We start from the raw sequence: 15,214 nt of genomic DNA on the forward strand, positions 1-15,214 counted from the left end.
ACAACATCCAAATACAAATATATATAGATATATATGTATATATCTCTATCTATATATATATATATATATATATGTCTATCTCTATCTATATTATATTTAAACCAAAAAGAAAATAAAACAACAAAACAACGAAAAGGGAAAATTGAAATAAAAACAACAAACAATTCGATTTATAGTTTTTATATCTAGTATATAAGAAATTTGTGGCCTGACGCCTTCGTATACCTAAATAGTTTTTATTTGTTTAATAAATAATTGAAGTAGCGCCCAAAATATTGATATGTACAAGCCCGCAAAAAGTCAAATAGTTAAGAAAAGCGGAGAGTAGGAGGAGATCTAGTCGAGTGGGTCCGACTAAGAGATACCCTGAATGCCATGCTGTGCACAAAATAGGTCTATATTCTCTAGAAATATCTCTCGGTAGATAAGAAAAATATCGAAAGCTATCGATCAAGTTCTATCTAAAATGGAAACTAGAAAAGTTTAGTTTAGTTATCGATTCCTCGAAATTTCAAGGTCTATCTCAAATGGTATAGCAATAGAGAGAAACCCTTAAGCTCTCACAGGAGGACGGACGAAACAGACGGACAGACAGAAGGATGAGCATATCTACCCTCAATACACACTCGCTATGGCTGCAGGGTATAACAACAAGACGAAAAAAAAAAACAGAAGAGGGTGAAGTTAATATGAAAAACTTTTGTGAAAGTTCCGCCTAGAAACCTTCTTTGGCCGCACGGAACTTATATTTATTGCTGCGTCCATCCAGGCAGGGCACCTGCACCAGGTTGAAGTAAATGGAGCCCATCAGCTGCGAGGCGGACGTGTTGGTCATCTTCAGGCACGAGAACAGCATATCATCGCAAATGCAGTGAGATCTATCAAATAGAGAGAGAGTGTTAAGCATATATAGATCGTGGAATACTCTATGAGGCGCTTCCCCCAGCCGCTACTCACTTTGTGTAGAGCGAGTCGTTCATGAGCTCGTATTTGTTTTGGTAGGCGCGTATCTTGACGGGGCACAGATCGTGCTGGCGACAGCAGCGGTCCATTTCCATCTCGCTGCCCAGGTCGCTGTACGTTTCGGCAATGTCACCAGTGCCGCACCACTTGGTGCCTGTGTGAAAAATAATCGGAAGAAACGACGAGTTAGAGTGAGTTAGCGAGTTGCTTAACTAATATGAAGCGAGTAAAACTCTAAGAAATTTGTGATTGAATTTTACCATGGCTCTCTGGCAAATTTGACGATCTGCCACTTAGCGAGAGGTGAACTGACGAGTGACTGAACTAACGAGAAGCTAAACTCGCTAGATCCAAAGTAACGACTAACTAAACTGACGAGTTAGCTAGGCTAACGAGTATCGAAAGTACTGGAAACTAAACTGACGAGCGGGAAAATTGACGAATTATTTAACTAAGCAAAACTGACGAATAACTGAACTAACGAGTAGCTAAACAGAGCCGAGCAAAGCCGACGAGTAGCTCAAAAGCTGCTACGCTAACGAATTACTTAATTAACGAGTATCTAAACTAAGCGATAACAAAACTGACGAGTATTTAAACTGACGAGTGACTTAACTAACGACTTTCTAGAGCCAGGGTAACGACTAACTGAACTGACGAGTTAGCTAGGCTGACGAGTATCGAAACTAACGGAAGCCAAAGTGACGAGTAGGCAAATTGAAAATTTTGCAACTGAGCAAAACTGACGAGTGGCTGAGCTAACGAGCAAACAAACTTTTCCGAGCAAAGTCGACGAGTAGCTCAAAAGCTGCTACTCTACCTTACTTAATTAACGAGTATCTAAACTAACGAGACGAAGTACACAAATGAATTACTTAATCAACGAGTATCTAAACTAACGAGAACCAAATTGACGAGTAAACTGACTAGAAACCAGATTCACGAGCGTCGTTACTCGATGTGACAATAGTTTTAAGTCAAAAAGTGTAGAGCCAGATGGAAGTTAGTGTAACTCAATAAGTAACGAGTGTGTAAACTAGCGACGAGTAGCAAAACTAATGAGTAAATAATTGCCAAGAGCCGAAGAACTATATAAGATAATACCAAAGCTTGGCTCGCCAGTTACGTCAGCTAGGTCATCCACTCGTTAGTTTAACTACTCGTTGGTTTCAGTATGTAGGCTCTACTTGCTGCGCTTACCTGGTATGATGCCGCTTAGGAGTGAGAAGGGGCTGCGCGGAAAGATGTTGGCGGCCAGCTTGAGCGTGACGCCATCCTGACTCGCTGAGCCACCGGCACTGCCATTGGCCGAGACGCTACCACTCGACTCGCTGCCGCTGCTGCGCTCAGAGCCCTGGTCGCTGGACTTGTACTTGAGCCTGGAGGCGTAGCTCAGCTTGTCGACGTGCTCGCACTGGTCCATCAGCTTGAGCATCTCCTCGAACTTGATCTCCAGCGGTCGATTGTACTGGGCGAGGCCGTCGAGCAGCATTTTGCCCTCCTTCTCGTTGCTGCAAGAGACGAGCAGAAGTGACGAGTGCTACCTACTCGCTGTATAGTGCTACTTACTAGATCTCGATCAGCTCGCAGCCGAGCAGCAGCTTCTGTGGGCCCAGCTCAGTGACGGCTATGGTCAGATCGTGATAGTAAATCATAATCAGCGAATCGTTGCTCACGCGCTTTCCACTGCACGGCAGAGACAGAGAGAGAGAGAGAGAGAGAGAGAGAGGGGGGTAGAGGGAGAGGGAGAGTTAGAGTGTGAGCGGGCTTAATGCGTGGCACGCCTATGGGCACACGGCCAGCCCCGACGGGCAATACAATTATGGCCGAGGACGTGACTAGTTTTGAGTGAAACGCGAATCGACTTGATACGCTTGCGGATTATTAATGAATGCACTCACCTGTACGTCTTCATTTGGCGCAAGCTGCGCTGCTCGATGATCTGCTGGGTGAACGACTGGAACGAGGGGAATCCCTGCAGGCCGTGCGGCAGGCTAAAGGACAGCGTTGGCTTCGCCAAGGCCACCGAGGAGCCCAGGTAGCCCAGCAGCGCGCTGAACAGCAGCGAGCCAAGCAGCTGCAGCTTCATGTTCGGGCGCATTTCGATAGTTCTCCTCTCAATAGCTCTGTATGTATGTATATATCAGATGTGATTTGTTTGATTGACCAGTTAAGATCGTCGCCTGATCAGCTATGCCAGCGGCATAGTCTTCCGGGCTGTGGCGCTGCCTCAAATGGGTTTGCTGTCGCCTGCTCGAAGCAAAACAAAGATTCAACTTTCTATAAATTGCTTTGGGCTGATGGCTGATGGCTGATGGCTTGTTGGCTTGTTGGCTTGCTTGCTTGACTGGCGCTCGGCTTAGACCGGCTGTAACTGTTTGGGCCGCGGCCGGCCGTCGCTCATGTTTATTATACCATATTTTATTAATTTCGAAAAAGTTCTGGAGGCCTGGCCCACTCAGCGCACAGCAGACAGCTGAGCGCGTTCACAGCGCCTCCTGCTGGCCGTCAACTGCCAGCTGCTAGCCGGACAAGCCCTCGTGTCTATCCTTTCGCGTTCACGTGTGCCGTAACGCCCAGAATGCGGCAACGTGGCATTGGCTAAGTAGACTCCTTACGCTTTAGTCATATTCCATTCCTTCGGTTGCCTTGCTCTAACTCCCCCTTTCTAGGGCTAAATCTATTGCGTGTTGTTGTCGTTTCAATGATTGAGACTAAAGAGACGCACACTAGACGCTCTAGAGAGTCATACATACACGCACACGCACACGCATGCAGTCTAGAGACACACACACACATACTCTATAGAGAGACATATACACTAGAGGCATTCTAAGTTCTCTAGACTCTCTAGAGACACACACCTACACACACCCACACATTCAGTCTAGAGGCAGATATACACACAGGAACAGACATACCCTCACACACACACATGCACTCTAGGCACATGTTCATGCCCTATAGATACTAAATTCTAGACTCTCTAGAGACACGCACCTACAACCACATACCACACACACACACACCTATACAAACACTCAAGCACACATACACATACATACATACATACACACGCACACATACATACATACATACACACACATACATACATACACACACATACATACACACACACACATACATACATACTTACACACACACGTAACACACACACACACACACACACACACATACATACATACATACACACACCCACACTCGTAGGCACACCCACACACACATCCACATCAGTTGCATAAATGGGCATACGCTGCGTATACGTAATGCTGCACATTAAATCTAATTGCGTATACGCGACGTAATGCAACCAAATATTTACGCTTTGGCCATTTATTCCAATATGAAATATAATCGATTTTAAGTTTCAGCCCTGTGCTATGACTATCCCCAGTTCGTCTACAAATCGGTTCCTGGAATCAATTTTCTCAGGCAATTTCTAGCAGCTTAAGTAAGACCTTTGCGCTCCAACTGGACACTGAACCAGTTCCTGCTTAAGCACGTAAAGGTCTAAGACATTTAACAGTCTGAAATGCTGCAGTTCTTCAGCAAATTAAATATGTGCTAGTCTAGAATATATCTATAGGCATCCTTCTCGCAGTGCTCAGCTAGTTATAAATATGCTTTCCAATCTGCATACATATTTATACCTCTATAACACACTATGCAAGCTGATTAGATAGATTTCAAAGACTTCCTCATTAGAATCGTTTCACGATTAGTAAAGCGTCTTCCGAATAGATCTATCTACATAATTCTTTCACTTTATATGGCGTCGCATAGCAACTGACATGTTTTGAGAACTTTAGACAATTCAAGCCTTGAAATACCCTTTATGAACGCACACACGGAAAGAGAAGTGTGCAAAGTGAATAAAGTTTTGGATTAGCTACTGTGCGACCTTGAGGCCCCTTGAGCTCATGAGCAGAATGACTAAATATTTCACGACACTATTCGAGAGCTTGATTAATGCATTAATTATTTTAGCAGCTGTTTGCTGTCTAGCCGCACGTGCACGACTAGCACTTACCCTTTAATCTATGATCTTTTAGCTGCTGAATAAGCAGAGATGTGATATACTTTTGTAACTTATTCGTGCATCAGTACTTGGTAGCTCTCTTATGATTCACAAATTTGTAGATCTTTCAGGTTATATACAGAGAGAGAGAGAGAGAGAGAGATACAGAGAGAGATAGCTATACTTTCCATGTAACTTGTATGCTTCTCGAAGCTACTTTTACTTTTACTTTCATTTTCTTTCTTGCTCTCTTTCTCTCTCCCAATCTGCTTATCTATCTATCTATCTATCTGTTTATAAAATTGATTTTCATCTATCTGTCAACTCGTTTCTAAAACACTTTGTTATATTTACAGGGTATTTCATTAAAATTTCATTTTCATAAAACTCAATCCGGTTAAATTTATGTAAATATATCTCAAGAGCCATCTATATAAAATGATGGTGCATCTATATAAAATGATTTTTTTTATCTCTTCGTATGTAGAGTTTTTAGTTTTTCTAAAGATACTTTATTTATCTAACTTTCTCTCTCACTCTTTTCCTATGCAGATATCTTTATGTCTCTATCTTGTCTTCCTCTATCTCATTTTCTGTTTCCCTCTATTTCCCTCTCTCTCTTGCTTATTTACCCTTTCTCTGTCTTTCCCCATTCTTTCTATCACATATTCTTTCTCTATTTTCCGCTCTTGTTCTCTGTCGGTCTTTCTGCTTCTCTCTTTCTCTGTCTATCCCACGTTCGTATAGTGTTGTTCAGTACCGTTCTCTTTCTCTCTCTCTCTCTCTATCTTCTCTCTTTCTGCATCTCTTTTCATATCATCTCTGCCCCGCCCCATTTCTGTATTCCTCAGATAAGATTTCTATCATCTATCATCTACTCTACCTGCGTATTACGTGGCTAATTGAACTCACTTGGGACAGCTGCTCAATTGTGAAATTTTTCGTACTCCATAAAGAGGTGCGAGGAGGAGGGGCAGAAGTTGGAGGGAAAAGGCGAAATAGGTGGAGTAGGTGTCCAAAAATATATAAAATAAATGAAAAAACGAAATTGTCCACACGCACGAAACATGTTAATCATAAAGGTAAAAAAAACACCTTTATGATTATATATATAACATACATACATATGTATATGTGTAGGTCTGCGTATGTATACACATACAAATATACATATAAAATATTGCATTGTTTTAGTTTTTATTATGATTTCAATTTTTTTGTTTTTTTTTTGCTCTCTTGATTTTGACCAAGGTCCGCAACACGAAAGTTTACGCAAGCGGACAATGGTCAACTGACTGGAAGAGTGGGAGAAGTGAGAGCAGGGGGCAGTGGCATGTGGGAAGGGAGAAGAGAGTGTGAGTTGCAAGGGAGGGCAGGCAGGAGAAGGCAGAGGGAAGAGTGCAGCGGGAGCTGTTAAAATGAAATGAAGTGAAAGTGGCTCTCATTGTTGTTGCTGCTGTTGTTGTTGTTGCTGCTGCTGTTGTTGTTGTTGTTGAGTGATTTTCAGCGCGATTTCAATGTAAACAATGTGAACCGACATATGCAAGTCGTTGACAAATCTTCAATAGCTGCCAGTTGGCATTGGCAACTTGTTTCACGCATTCACGCCCACACACACACACACACACGCACACACACGCACACTTGATGTATTGGCCAAGCGCAGTTATCCAACACTTGACACCTTAAACTCAGACTAGGCTAATGGAAGCCAAGACGAGATGGGATTGAAACTGATGAAGACTTTTTAGATAACATGAGGAAATCTCAGGGAAATCAGTCATGAAAGAGGGACAGAGAGACGGAAAGAGAGAGAGGGAGAGGGAGAAAGAGAAATAGGTAGGAATGAGAGACGAGAGGAAGTGAAGGTACAAGATAAAAATAAAGAGAGAGAGAGAGAGGCACAGATGAAATGAAAGCCAGCGAGATTGAGTGGGAAGAATAGAGACAGAGAGGGTGAGGATAGTGGAAAACAGAGAGATAAAGATAGCGGTAGAGAGAGAAATAGAGAGATAGATAAAGATAGCGGGAGAGATAAAGAGGGAGGTACAGAGAGATATAGAATGGTGAGAGGCGGAGAGAAGAAAGAGAAGGCTAGGGAGTAGAGAGAGAAAGAGAGAGAGAGAGACAGACAGTGAGAGAAAGAGAGATGGTGAAAGCAAGAGAGAAAGAGAGAGAGACAAAAAGAGAGTAATACAAAAAGAAGAGAGAGAAGAAAGAAGGGACATCGAGCTAAAGAGTAAACGAACAAGGAAAGGTAAGGTAAAGGTAAGAGAGAAGACGATACAAAAGGAGCAACCAAAGAGCCAGAGAGGATTGGAATGAAAGAGTGAGTGACAGAGTGAAAGAGAGAGAGAGAGAGGAAGAGACAGAAAGAAAGATACCGAGATGAAGATGTATGTATATTGAAGGAGCAAAAGATGCTGAGTAGCGTATCCAAGCTTTGGATAGAACCTCTTAGAACATTTCAAAATAAATCTTTGACACTTGCAGTGCATAAAGAAATTTAATCGAAGCCCCAGCCGACAGCATCCCATCCGCGACAGCACAAGATCCCCGATCTCTGTCTGCGGGAGAGATCTTCATTCAGAGAGATGACAGCGCAGAGCTCTAACTGGTTTCATGGTCCGCAGCTGAAGCTAATCTAATTAAAGCAGAGTCTGATTCTGCGGCTCACAGTGAGCTCATCCACCGACCGGATGCACTTTCCAACCAGCTGATACGATCTAGACGAGTCTGCTGAGAATCTGTGGCTCAGCTGTTGAGTTGTCGAGCTGTCGAGCTGTTGATCTCGACATCATAATTAGATGCGCGTAAATCTCGTTTTTGGCCCACGTTTCGGACCCATTTGGGAGTAAACAATAAAAGTTCATAGTTGAGCGATTCGTGTTGCGATTTCCTGCTAACAGCCAAACGATCTGATCTATGTGAGCCCCATTACAGAGAACAATTAAAGCCACAACAGCCCCGACAACAATCAGGAAATGAGTGAAACACAATGGCAGCAAGCCTTAAAGCCGAAAACCCAAATGCCAAAGCCACGCTGAGGCCCAAAAACGTATGCAAATCGCGATATCAAATTTGGGAATAGGGGAACTCAAAACGTAATGATAATGAAAGAAATGAAGAAGTGTGATGAACTAAGAGATGCCCTTCATGGCTCATATCAACCTAATTTCGTGTAATAATATGATAATAATAAATATTATATTGTCAAGCTACCCTCGTATAGAAACACAGAGTGAATCTAGCTCTCCAGACTAGGCTAGATCTATCTTTGATCACAACTTCATCAGAGGATTCTGTCATACACTTACAGCGCTCCACAAAGCCTGAATAGATCTATATCGGAATAATCTATTATATTCAGAAATACATAAAATGCTTCGTGTTCAGGCGTAAGAAAGTCAAATTCTCTATGGTCTATTCAGTAGATTATCTGTATGCATATATTATTCGAAAATATATATAGTATATCATAAGGTCTATAGAAACATCTATTCAAATTTTCTAGCCTCCAGCTTTTCACAATCCCCAGTTCACATAGACTAGCGTAGAGGTCAATTCCCACTAATGCAATGCTGAGTGCATGTCATGTTTTCAAAACATTTATGAACTCGTCACCTGAAACATTAAGTACTATTTGTCGCCAATTTCAAGGGTAGTAAAACGAAACTTGGCCAACTTGAACATGGTCGAGAGAGGGGAGGGGGGAGGGGAGGTGGAGTGGCTGTCATACAACTTGAACTTTTTGAAAAAGTGCAAAGCTCTGCATAGGCCATCAATAAAAACACAGTAAAAATAACAAATGAAAAGAGGCAAATAGGGCTTGCGTCGAGTGTGCTCGACTATTGAATACCTCGCCTTCGACAGTTGACAGTCAAAAGTTGGGAGAGACTCCACAAGATCTTTACAGACGAGTACTATCGATTGCTGGAACAGCTCTACTGCTGTTCCCTAACCTTATAGCTAATCCTTTACTCTTTAGCTGATATATTTCTGATATCTGATCAAAGAGTTTCCCAGCTCAACTCTTTGATCAGATATCAAAAAGATATCAGCTAAAGATTATAGGATTAGTTATGAGAATAGGGAACAGCTCTCGAACATTTACCTAATGGGGCTATCTATATATAAATGTAATAAAGATTAATAGGTAGAGTAGAAACTGCACATCTTAAGGTTTATTAGCTATATATAGATATAGTAATTCCCGATTTGATCCAGAAATTCAGCTCAGATATGATCGTCTTCACCTACTAGTTTATAGCAACATGAATTACATTGCTGATAAGCTGATATACACCGTTTGTTTCAGTGGATGCGAACGGGCATATGTATTAACATAGGTCAGTGAGGCATGAGAGCTACGCGAATGGCGAAAAAGTAAAACTCGGCCGTGGGCGAAATTCGTTGACGTTTCGCCGTTGAACCGCTAAACTTGTGTTGCTTGTTGTCTATCAAGTTGTTGCTCTTATCGTTGTTGTTGCTGCAGTAAAAGTGGCTGCTGCAGATGCGCCAACAACAACAACAACAGCAACAGCTACAGCAACAACAACAGCAAAAACAAGAGCGAGTAGCGGCTCTTGGCTTGGCTCCCAACTGGTTTGCAAGTTCGCGGCTTTAACTTTCACATTGGGCGCACGCTTAATTGTGGGCTTTAATCTTGGTTAATTTGCTCCAGTTTTGATTTTCATTTAGTAAAAAAAAAAACAAAAACAAACACACACAGCAGCACGCCAAACGCGCACGAATCGCCGATTAAAGCGATACTCGACGCCAACAGTTGCTGCTGTGGATGCTGCTGCTGCTGCTCAAAATGCTGTTTCACGCTGTGCTGAATGGGCTCACATTTTCACAGTCTCTTAGTCCCATTCTCAGTTTTAGTCTCACTCGAAGTATCTGTGCCTCTCTCTCTCTCTCTCTTTCTCTCTCTCTCTCTCAGTTCCTCACTCTTACACTTTTTCAGTCTTCATCTTGGTTTTTCTTACTCCGTTTCCCAGTATTCTCAGTCTCTTAGTCTTTCAATCGCTTTACAGCTTTGTCTTAGTCCCAATCTCTAGCTAGGTGTCTTTCTCCTTATCTTGTCTTAGTCCCAATCTCTAGCTAGGTGTCTTTCTCCTTATCGCTCTCCCTCCCTCTCTTTGTATCATACCTAAGTCATTCATCTCTCAGTCTCCCTCTCCCTCCGTCTCTCAATCTGCTAGTCGCAGCCTTATAGTCTTTTCTTAGTCTCTCTCTCTCTCCTTCTCTCTTTCTCTGCCTTTGCCTCTCTGTCTCTGTCTCACTCTTTCTCAGTCATTCTCGTTCTCTCACTCTCTGAATCAGTCCCTCTCTCTCTCTCTCTCTCTCTCAGTCACTCACAGTCCTTCCCTCTCTCTCTCTCTCTCTCATTCCTTCTTTCTCTCTCACTCTCTCTCTCTCTCTCAGCTACTCTCGGTCTGTCCCCTCTCTCTCTCACTCTCTCTGTTATTCACTCTCGGTCCGTCCCCCTCCCTCTCTCTGTCTCTCTCTCTCATTCACAGTCAATCTCTCTTTAGCTCTGAACTAATGCTTTAAGGGAACCTTCTGCTCGCTAAAGTAACTAATGGTCCGTATAATTAGCGAGTATCAACTCGTTACGCTTTCCACTATTTACGCGTCACTCGTCAACTTTCTTTAACTTGAAGCTAGACAGACTAAAAGCTGTCCTAAGTTTGAAGGATAGTCAATAATCAAATCGTCGAATCCTCTAATCGTTAACTCGCTGTTAAAAGAAACGAGTCCTCACTCGCTGAAGTGTGCATTAGCTAAGATCTTGCTACGTGATGATTACAATCTTTAGCAACTCATACTCGTATGCTCCTACACTCAGTTATTCTAAATTACCTCTCTTTATGAACTCATTTGTGCTATCGTTAGTTAATAAAAGATTTCATCTACGTCACATACGAATTTATAGCTCTTTTGAGTCTATAATGAAAAATCTTTATTGCCAATATTGCAGTTTCCGCCCCATTGCGAAATCTTTCTGCTTGACTGATCTATGCAACCGTTGCTGATATGGAATCAATCTGCAATTAAGCTATTATGATTAGATAAATGAATGGCTCAATTGCATACTTCGTTAGTATTACACATGCCCAGCTCTAATTTGAATGCTTTGGCCTTCAGAGCGTAGCAAATGAACCAAAAAGTAAGCCAAGTCTCTCGTAAACCTAACGCACTATTATAACTCGCGGCTCACGCAAACTCTTAACCTTTAAACTAAACATTACAATTAGTCTTCACGTTCGCAAATGAGGTTAAAACTCAACATGTTTATAGCCAATGCACTGTGCGTCGAATCAAAGAGAGCATATCGAGGTATGCCTATGCATATAGATGTGTATGCAAGAGAGTTTTAATGGATAGTCATATCTATACGAAGACTGATAAATATAGATACAACTCTAGAGCTAGATATATACAAAATACAGTAGACGATATCAAAATACGATAAAAAAAAAACCTAGAGATATACACGATATATAAAATAAGGTACACGATCTAGATATACGATATACATTATACATTTTACAATATTCGCTGTACGATTTACGATATACGGTATACAATAGACGTTTTACGATATGCAATATACAATATAGATACACAATATACAATATACCATATAGATATGGACAGATCTTATTATGCATATCATCTTAAGTCAACATTGAGTCTGCCTATCTTTCACCTTCCTTTCAATCTTTCTTTTAGAGCCTCTTTATTATCACAGTCTTATATCCACTTATAGATTAAGAGCTATAGAGCCATGGAGCTGTTGGGGTAGGGTATTGTCTGTTACAGTCTAGCTGAACTTCACATCAAGTCGCTAATCATGCGAATGGGAATCGGGCTATTGGGAAATTGGGAATTATCATCATCATCATCATCATGTTGATGATAGTGATGCTGCACTAGCTGAATGCTGAATGCTGATAACTGGTTACAGCCATGGCTCGTGATAAACTGTGATGAAACTTAATGTTGTCACTGTTGTTGTCACTATTTTATTACTGTTGTTGTTGTTGTTGTTATTGCAACTGCCACATGCGATGTGGCTGACGAATGCAGCTTTGTGGCATTCTCCTACCCATTCCCAGACAATTGTCTCTCCTTTTAATACGCCGCTGACAAGTGTGTGAGTGTGTGTGTGTGTGTGTGCCAGTTTCAGTTTAGGTGAAACTCGGCCACAGTACAGGCCATGTGTAGGACCATAAGAGCTTTGGCAGCACTTAAGCCACCATCAATTTATCTTGGATCTACATCTGTATCTTGGCTTTTGGCCAGGCCAAGTCAAGCCAAGCTAAGCTCAAACCAGCCACGGGGGAAGGGGTAGCAACGGCTATAAATCACACAAGAACTTGTTGCAATTTGAATTAATTATTTGCCATTACGTTTGCCAAGCGGTTTTTCTCTTAGTCGGTCAGTTTCACTTTTAAAAATCACAACAAAAACCAAAAAAAAATAACACAACAACAAATGCCGAAAAAACTTCAAAAGTCCGAAACGCGAAACAAAACGAAAACGGAACGAATAAACGCGAACTCCAAATCGCATGCGCACAACTAAAATTATGCGAACCGGACGCCGCCGCGCAAAGACAGCAACTGATTCGATCCGAAGCGATCCGATGATGGTTAAGCTGCAGCCGAAGTTGTTTAAGCCGATGCTCAAGCTGCCGCCGACGAAGTGGCACAGTGGTGCCCTGCACGGCGCCAAGTGTGCAAAAAATAAAGCAAAATCTTTCACCCAAGATGAAAAATTTGATTATCTATGGCTTAAGCAAATATAAATTTAGCATACAATTCAGCTGAAATTAAATATTAATATACAAAATGATATATGAAAGAATTAAACTGTATACTTTCGCTGCGCACAAATAGACCACGTGACACTGTGCGGCATCAGAAATGTGTCAAAAGCAAAAGCTACGCTTCAATGGTCGCCGTCGCCGCTGTCAACGCAGCAACAGCAGAAGCAAGTGCTGCACGTTTTTTTCTTATTTTGCTTTTTTTTTTTTTTTTTGACAGCTCTGCATTTGTATGCGTGCGCGCGTGCGTGTGCGTGCTCGTGTGGGTGCAGCGCAAGCCGAAGCCGAAAGCTAGTGATCGGCTAGCTGCAGCCGACAGCGACGCCGACGTCAACATTCGCGCACTGTTTTATCGCCCATAATTTCACTTGAAGTCCACTTGAACAATGTCGCGACGGCTGCGTCGCGTCGCTGCCGACGTCCGAAGAAAAGTGACAGTGGGCCAAATGAAAGACAATTAAAGATGGGCGCTTTTAACAATCTGACCGAAAGTGAAGACAGCACAACAGAAAAGCACAGCAATAAAGAAGAGGCGATAAATGGCAGTACAATGCCGATAAATAAAACATTTAAAAGCCCTTTGTTGCGAGCTACGCGCATCGGCTATTCGGCTGACTAAAAAGAAGTTTTATATGTATGCTAGATCTGTAAAAAAGAAAATAAATTAAATTAAAATAAAAGCGAATGTAGATTAAAAAGGAGAGTAAAATCGATTAAGATTTGATTAAAGTGAGCTCGAAGTCATCAATCTTCTTTAAATGCGAATAGTTCTAGAGAGATTGAATGATATCTTCGATCTTCGAATTCGTTAGAATCTGTATTAAAGATGGAAGCAAGAGAATAAACGATCTTCAACGATTCAATCTTCAAAGATGTAGCCAAAAAAAAAAAAAAAAAAAAATGGAATTTTCAACTTGCTGTAAAATATTCACAAATTTTATATCCTAAATCAGATTGCGAATATCCAAGTTTTCAAACTAAATAACTTTATAAACGAGCCAATCTCCAAAGCTAATGCCACAAAAGAAGCTCATTTTCAAGACTTAAAATTTTTTTTATTTTTATGCTCTTCTTATTTTAGTGGTGTGGGATGGATGAAACTTGAAACAATATTCATTGGATACTAACTATATATAATACGATGAAACGAAACGAGGAATACCGAAATGTTGCACAACGATTTAGGAACACGGGAACGCTAGATTTTTTTTACGTGGGTGTTTTCTTGTTTTCTTAATTTTTTTGAATTTTCATTAACGAGGATTCGTCGTTTCTTGATGGGAAAGACATCTTTAATCCTCCCATTCAAGTTGCGAGTCCTCGCCGCTTGTCGACGCGGAGAGGACGAAGTCTGCACTCGAGCAAGTGCTGCAGGAGGAGTCATCACCAATATCTACCCCCTGTAGGGCTATGATCAGTTCATCGTCGTCAGATTTAGTTTTTGCTGGAGCCGGTCCGTAGACTACCTCATAGATGACAGCCTCTTCTTCGTCCTCTTCGGGAATGGTGGGCATAGCCTTCGGCATCTGCAGTCGATTCATGGTCAATAAACACGAGCAGATACTATTATGCTGCTGTATTATCTGTCGGAAGTTCTTCATCTTGCTGGAGAATTTATTCTTTATTATGAATTTTTTCAGATCAACTGCTTACAAAACTAAAAAACCAACTGAATAATATTTTACTAGGCATTGCTAGACCCCCCCTCACTGGCTCAAACAGATGACAGCAAAAGCCAAGCACACTTCGAATTTTGGATCGTGTACGAAAAACGAACAAAGTGGGATTTTATCAAATGGAATGATGATGAACAAGTGCTCTGATCGACTGCTAGATTCCCTGAGTTGGGCAAGGAAATAAAATTTCATTACTGCATACACAAGTATGGGCTTTACTATAGGAACTTTATTGTTGAATAGCTTTACTTGTAGATGGACTATAGTCATCACTTTCATAGCGGGATTAAGCTATAGCTTTCACCAATATACTGGGAAAGGGATGGACTTTGGTGGCGGTATCCAAAATAACACAAAAATCAAAATTGTTTAGATTCACATGAATTCCTAATTTGGAAATCTATCCTTGATGCTGTTATCGGAAGTTATCGATTTTTAGAAACATAAAATTTCAAATCCTTAGCTCCTATAGCCTCAGAGAATAATGCATGATGAACAGATAGACGGCCAGGGCTAGATCGGCATAAAAATGGGCATAAAATGATATAGCAGCACGTTCAGACTATAGTCGGGTTTTCATTATATTACAACTATTTCATATTCAGATCGATAAGGAAGTGTAATGTGGGTAAAAATCCAAGCAAATATGAGTCTATGGTGTCTCCTGCTTGAAGATCCTTATAAAGTTCCTCCAGTCTA

The 15,214-nt window shown here is 41.4% G+C and overlaps 1 protein-coding gene across 1 annotated transcript; it reads right to left on the reverse strand.

Moving 5' to 3' along the window:
• Nucleotides 1–164: 164 nt before the first annotated feature.
• On the reverse strand, nt 165–12,642 carry LOC6585485. The gene is made up of 6 exons (XM_002011077.4): nt 12,424–12,642; nt 2,865–3,213; nt 2,533–2,649; nt 2,164–2,474; nt 958–1,117; nt 165–878 (listed from the first exon to the last, which is right to left on the reverse strand). Exons 2-6 carry the CDS (start codon nt 3,062–3,064, stop codon nt 716–718), a joined length of 951 nt encoding a protein of 316 aa, XP_002011113.2. The 5' UTR covers nt 3,065–3,213; nt 12,424–12,642; the 3' UTR covers nt 165–715.
• Between the last annotated feature and the right edge of the window lie 2,572 nt (nt 12,643–15,214).

The sequence above is a fragment of the Drosophila mojavensis genome, unplaced genomic scaffold (assembly GCF_018153725.1).
Source record: "Drosophila mojavensis isolate 15081-1352.22 unplaced genomic scaffold, ASM1815372v1 contig_136, whole genome shotgun sequence".
Classification (NCBI taxonomy): domain Eukaryota; kingdom Metazoa; phylum Arthropoda; class Insecta; order Diptera; family Drosophilidae; genus Drosophila; species Drosophila mojavensis.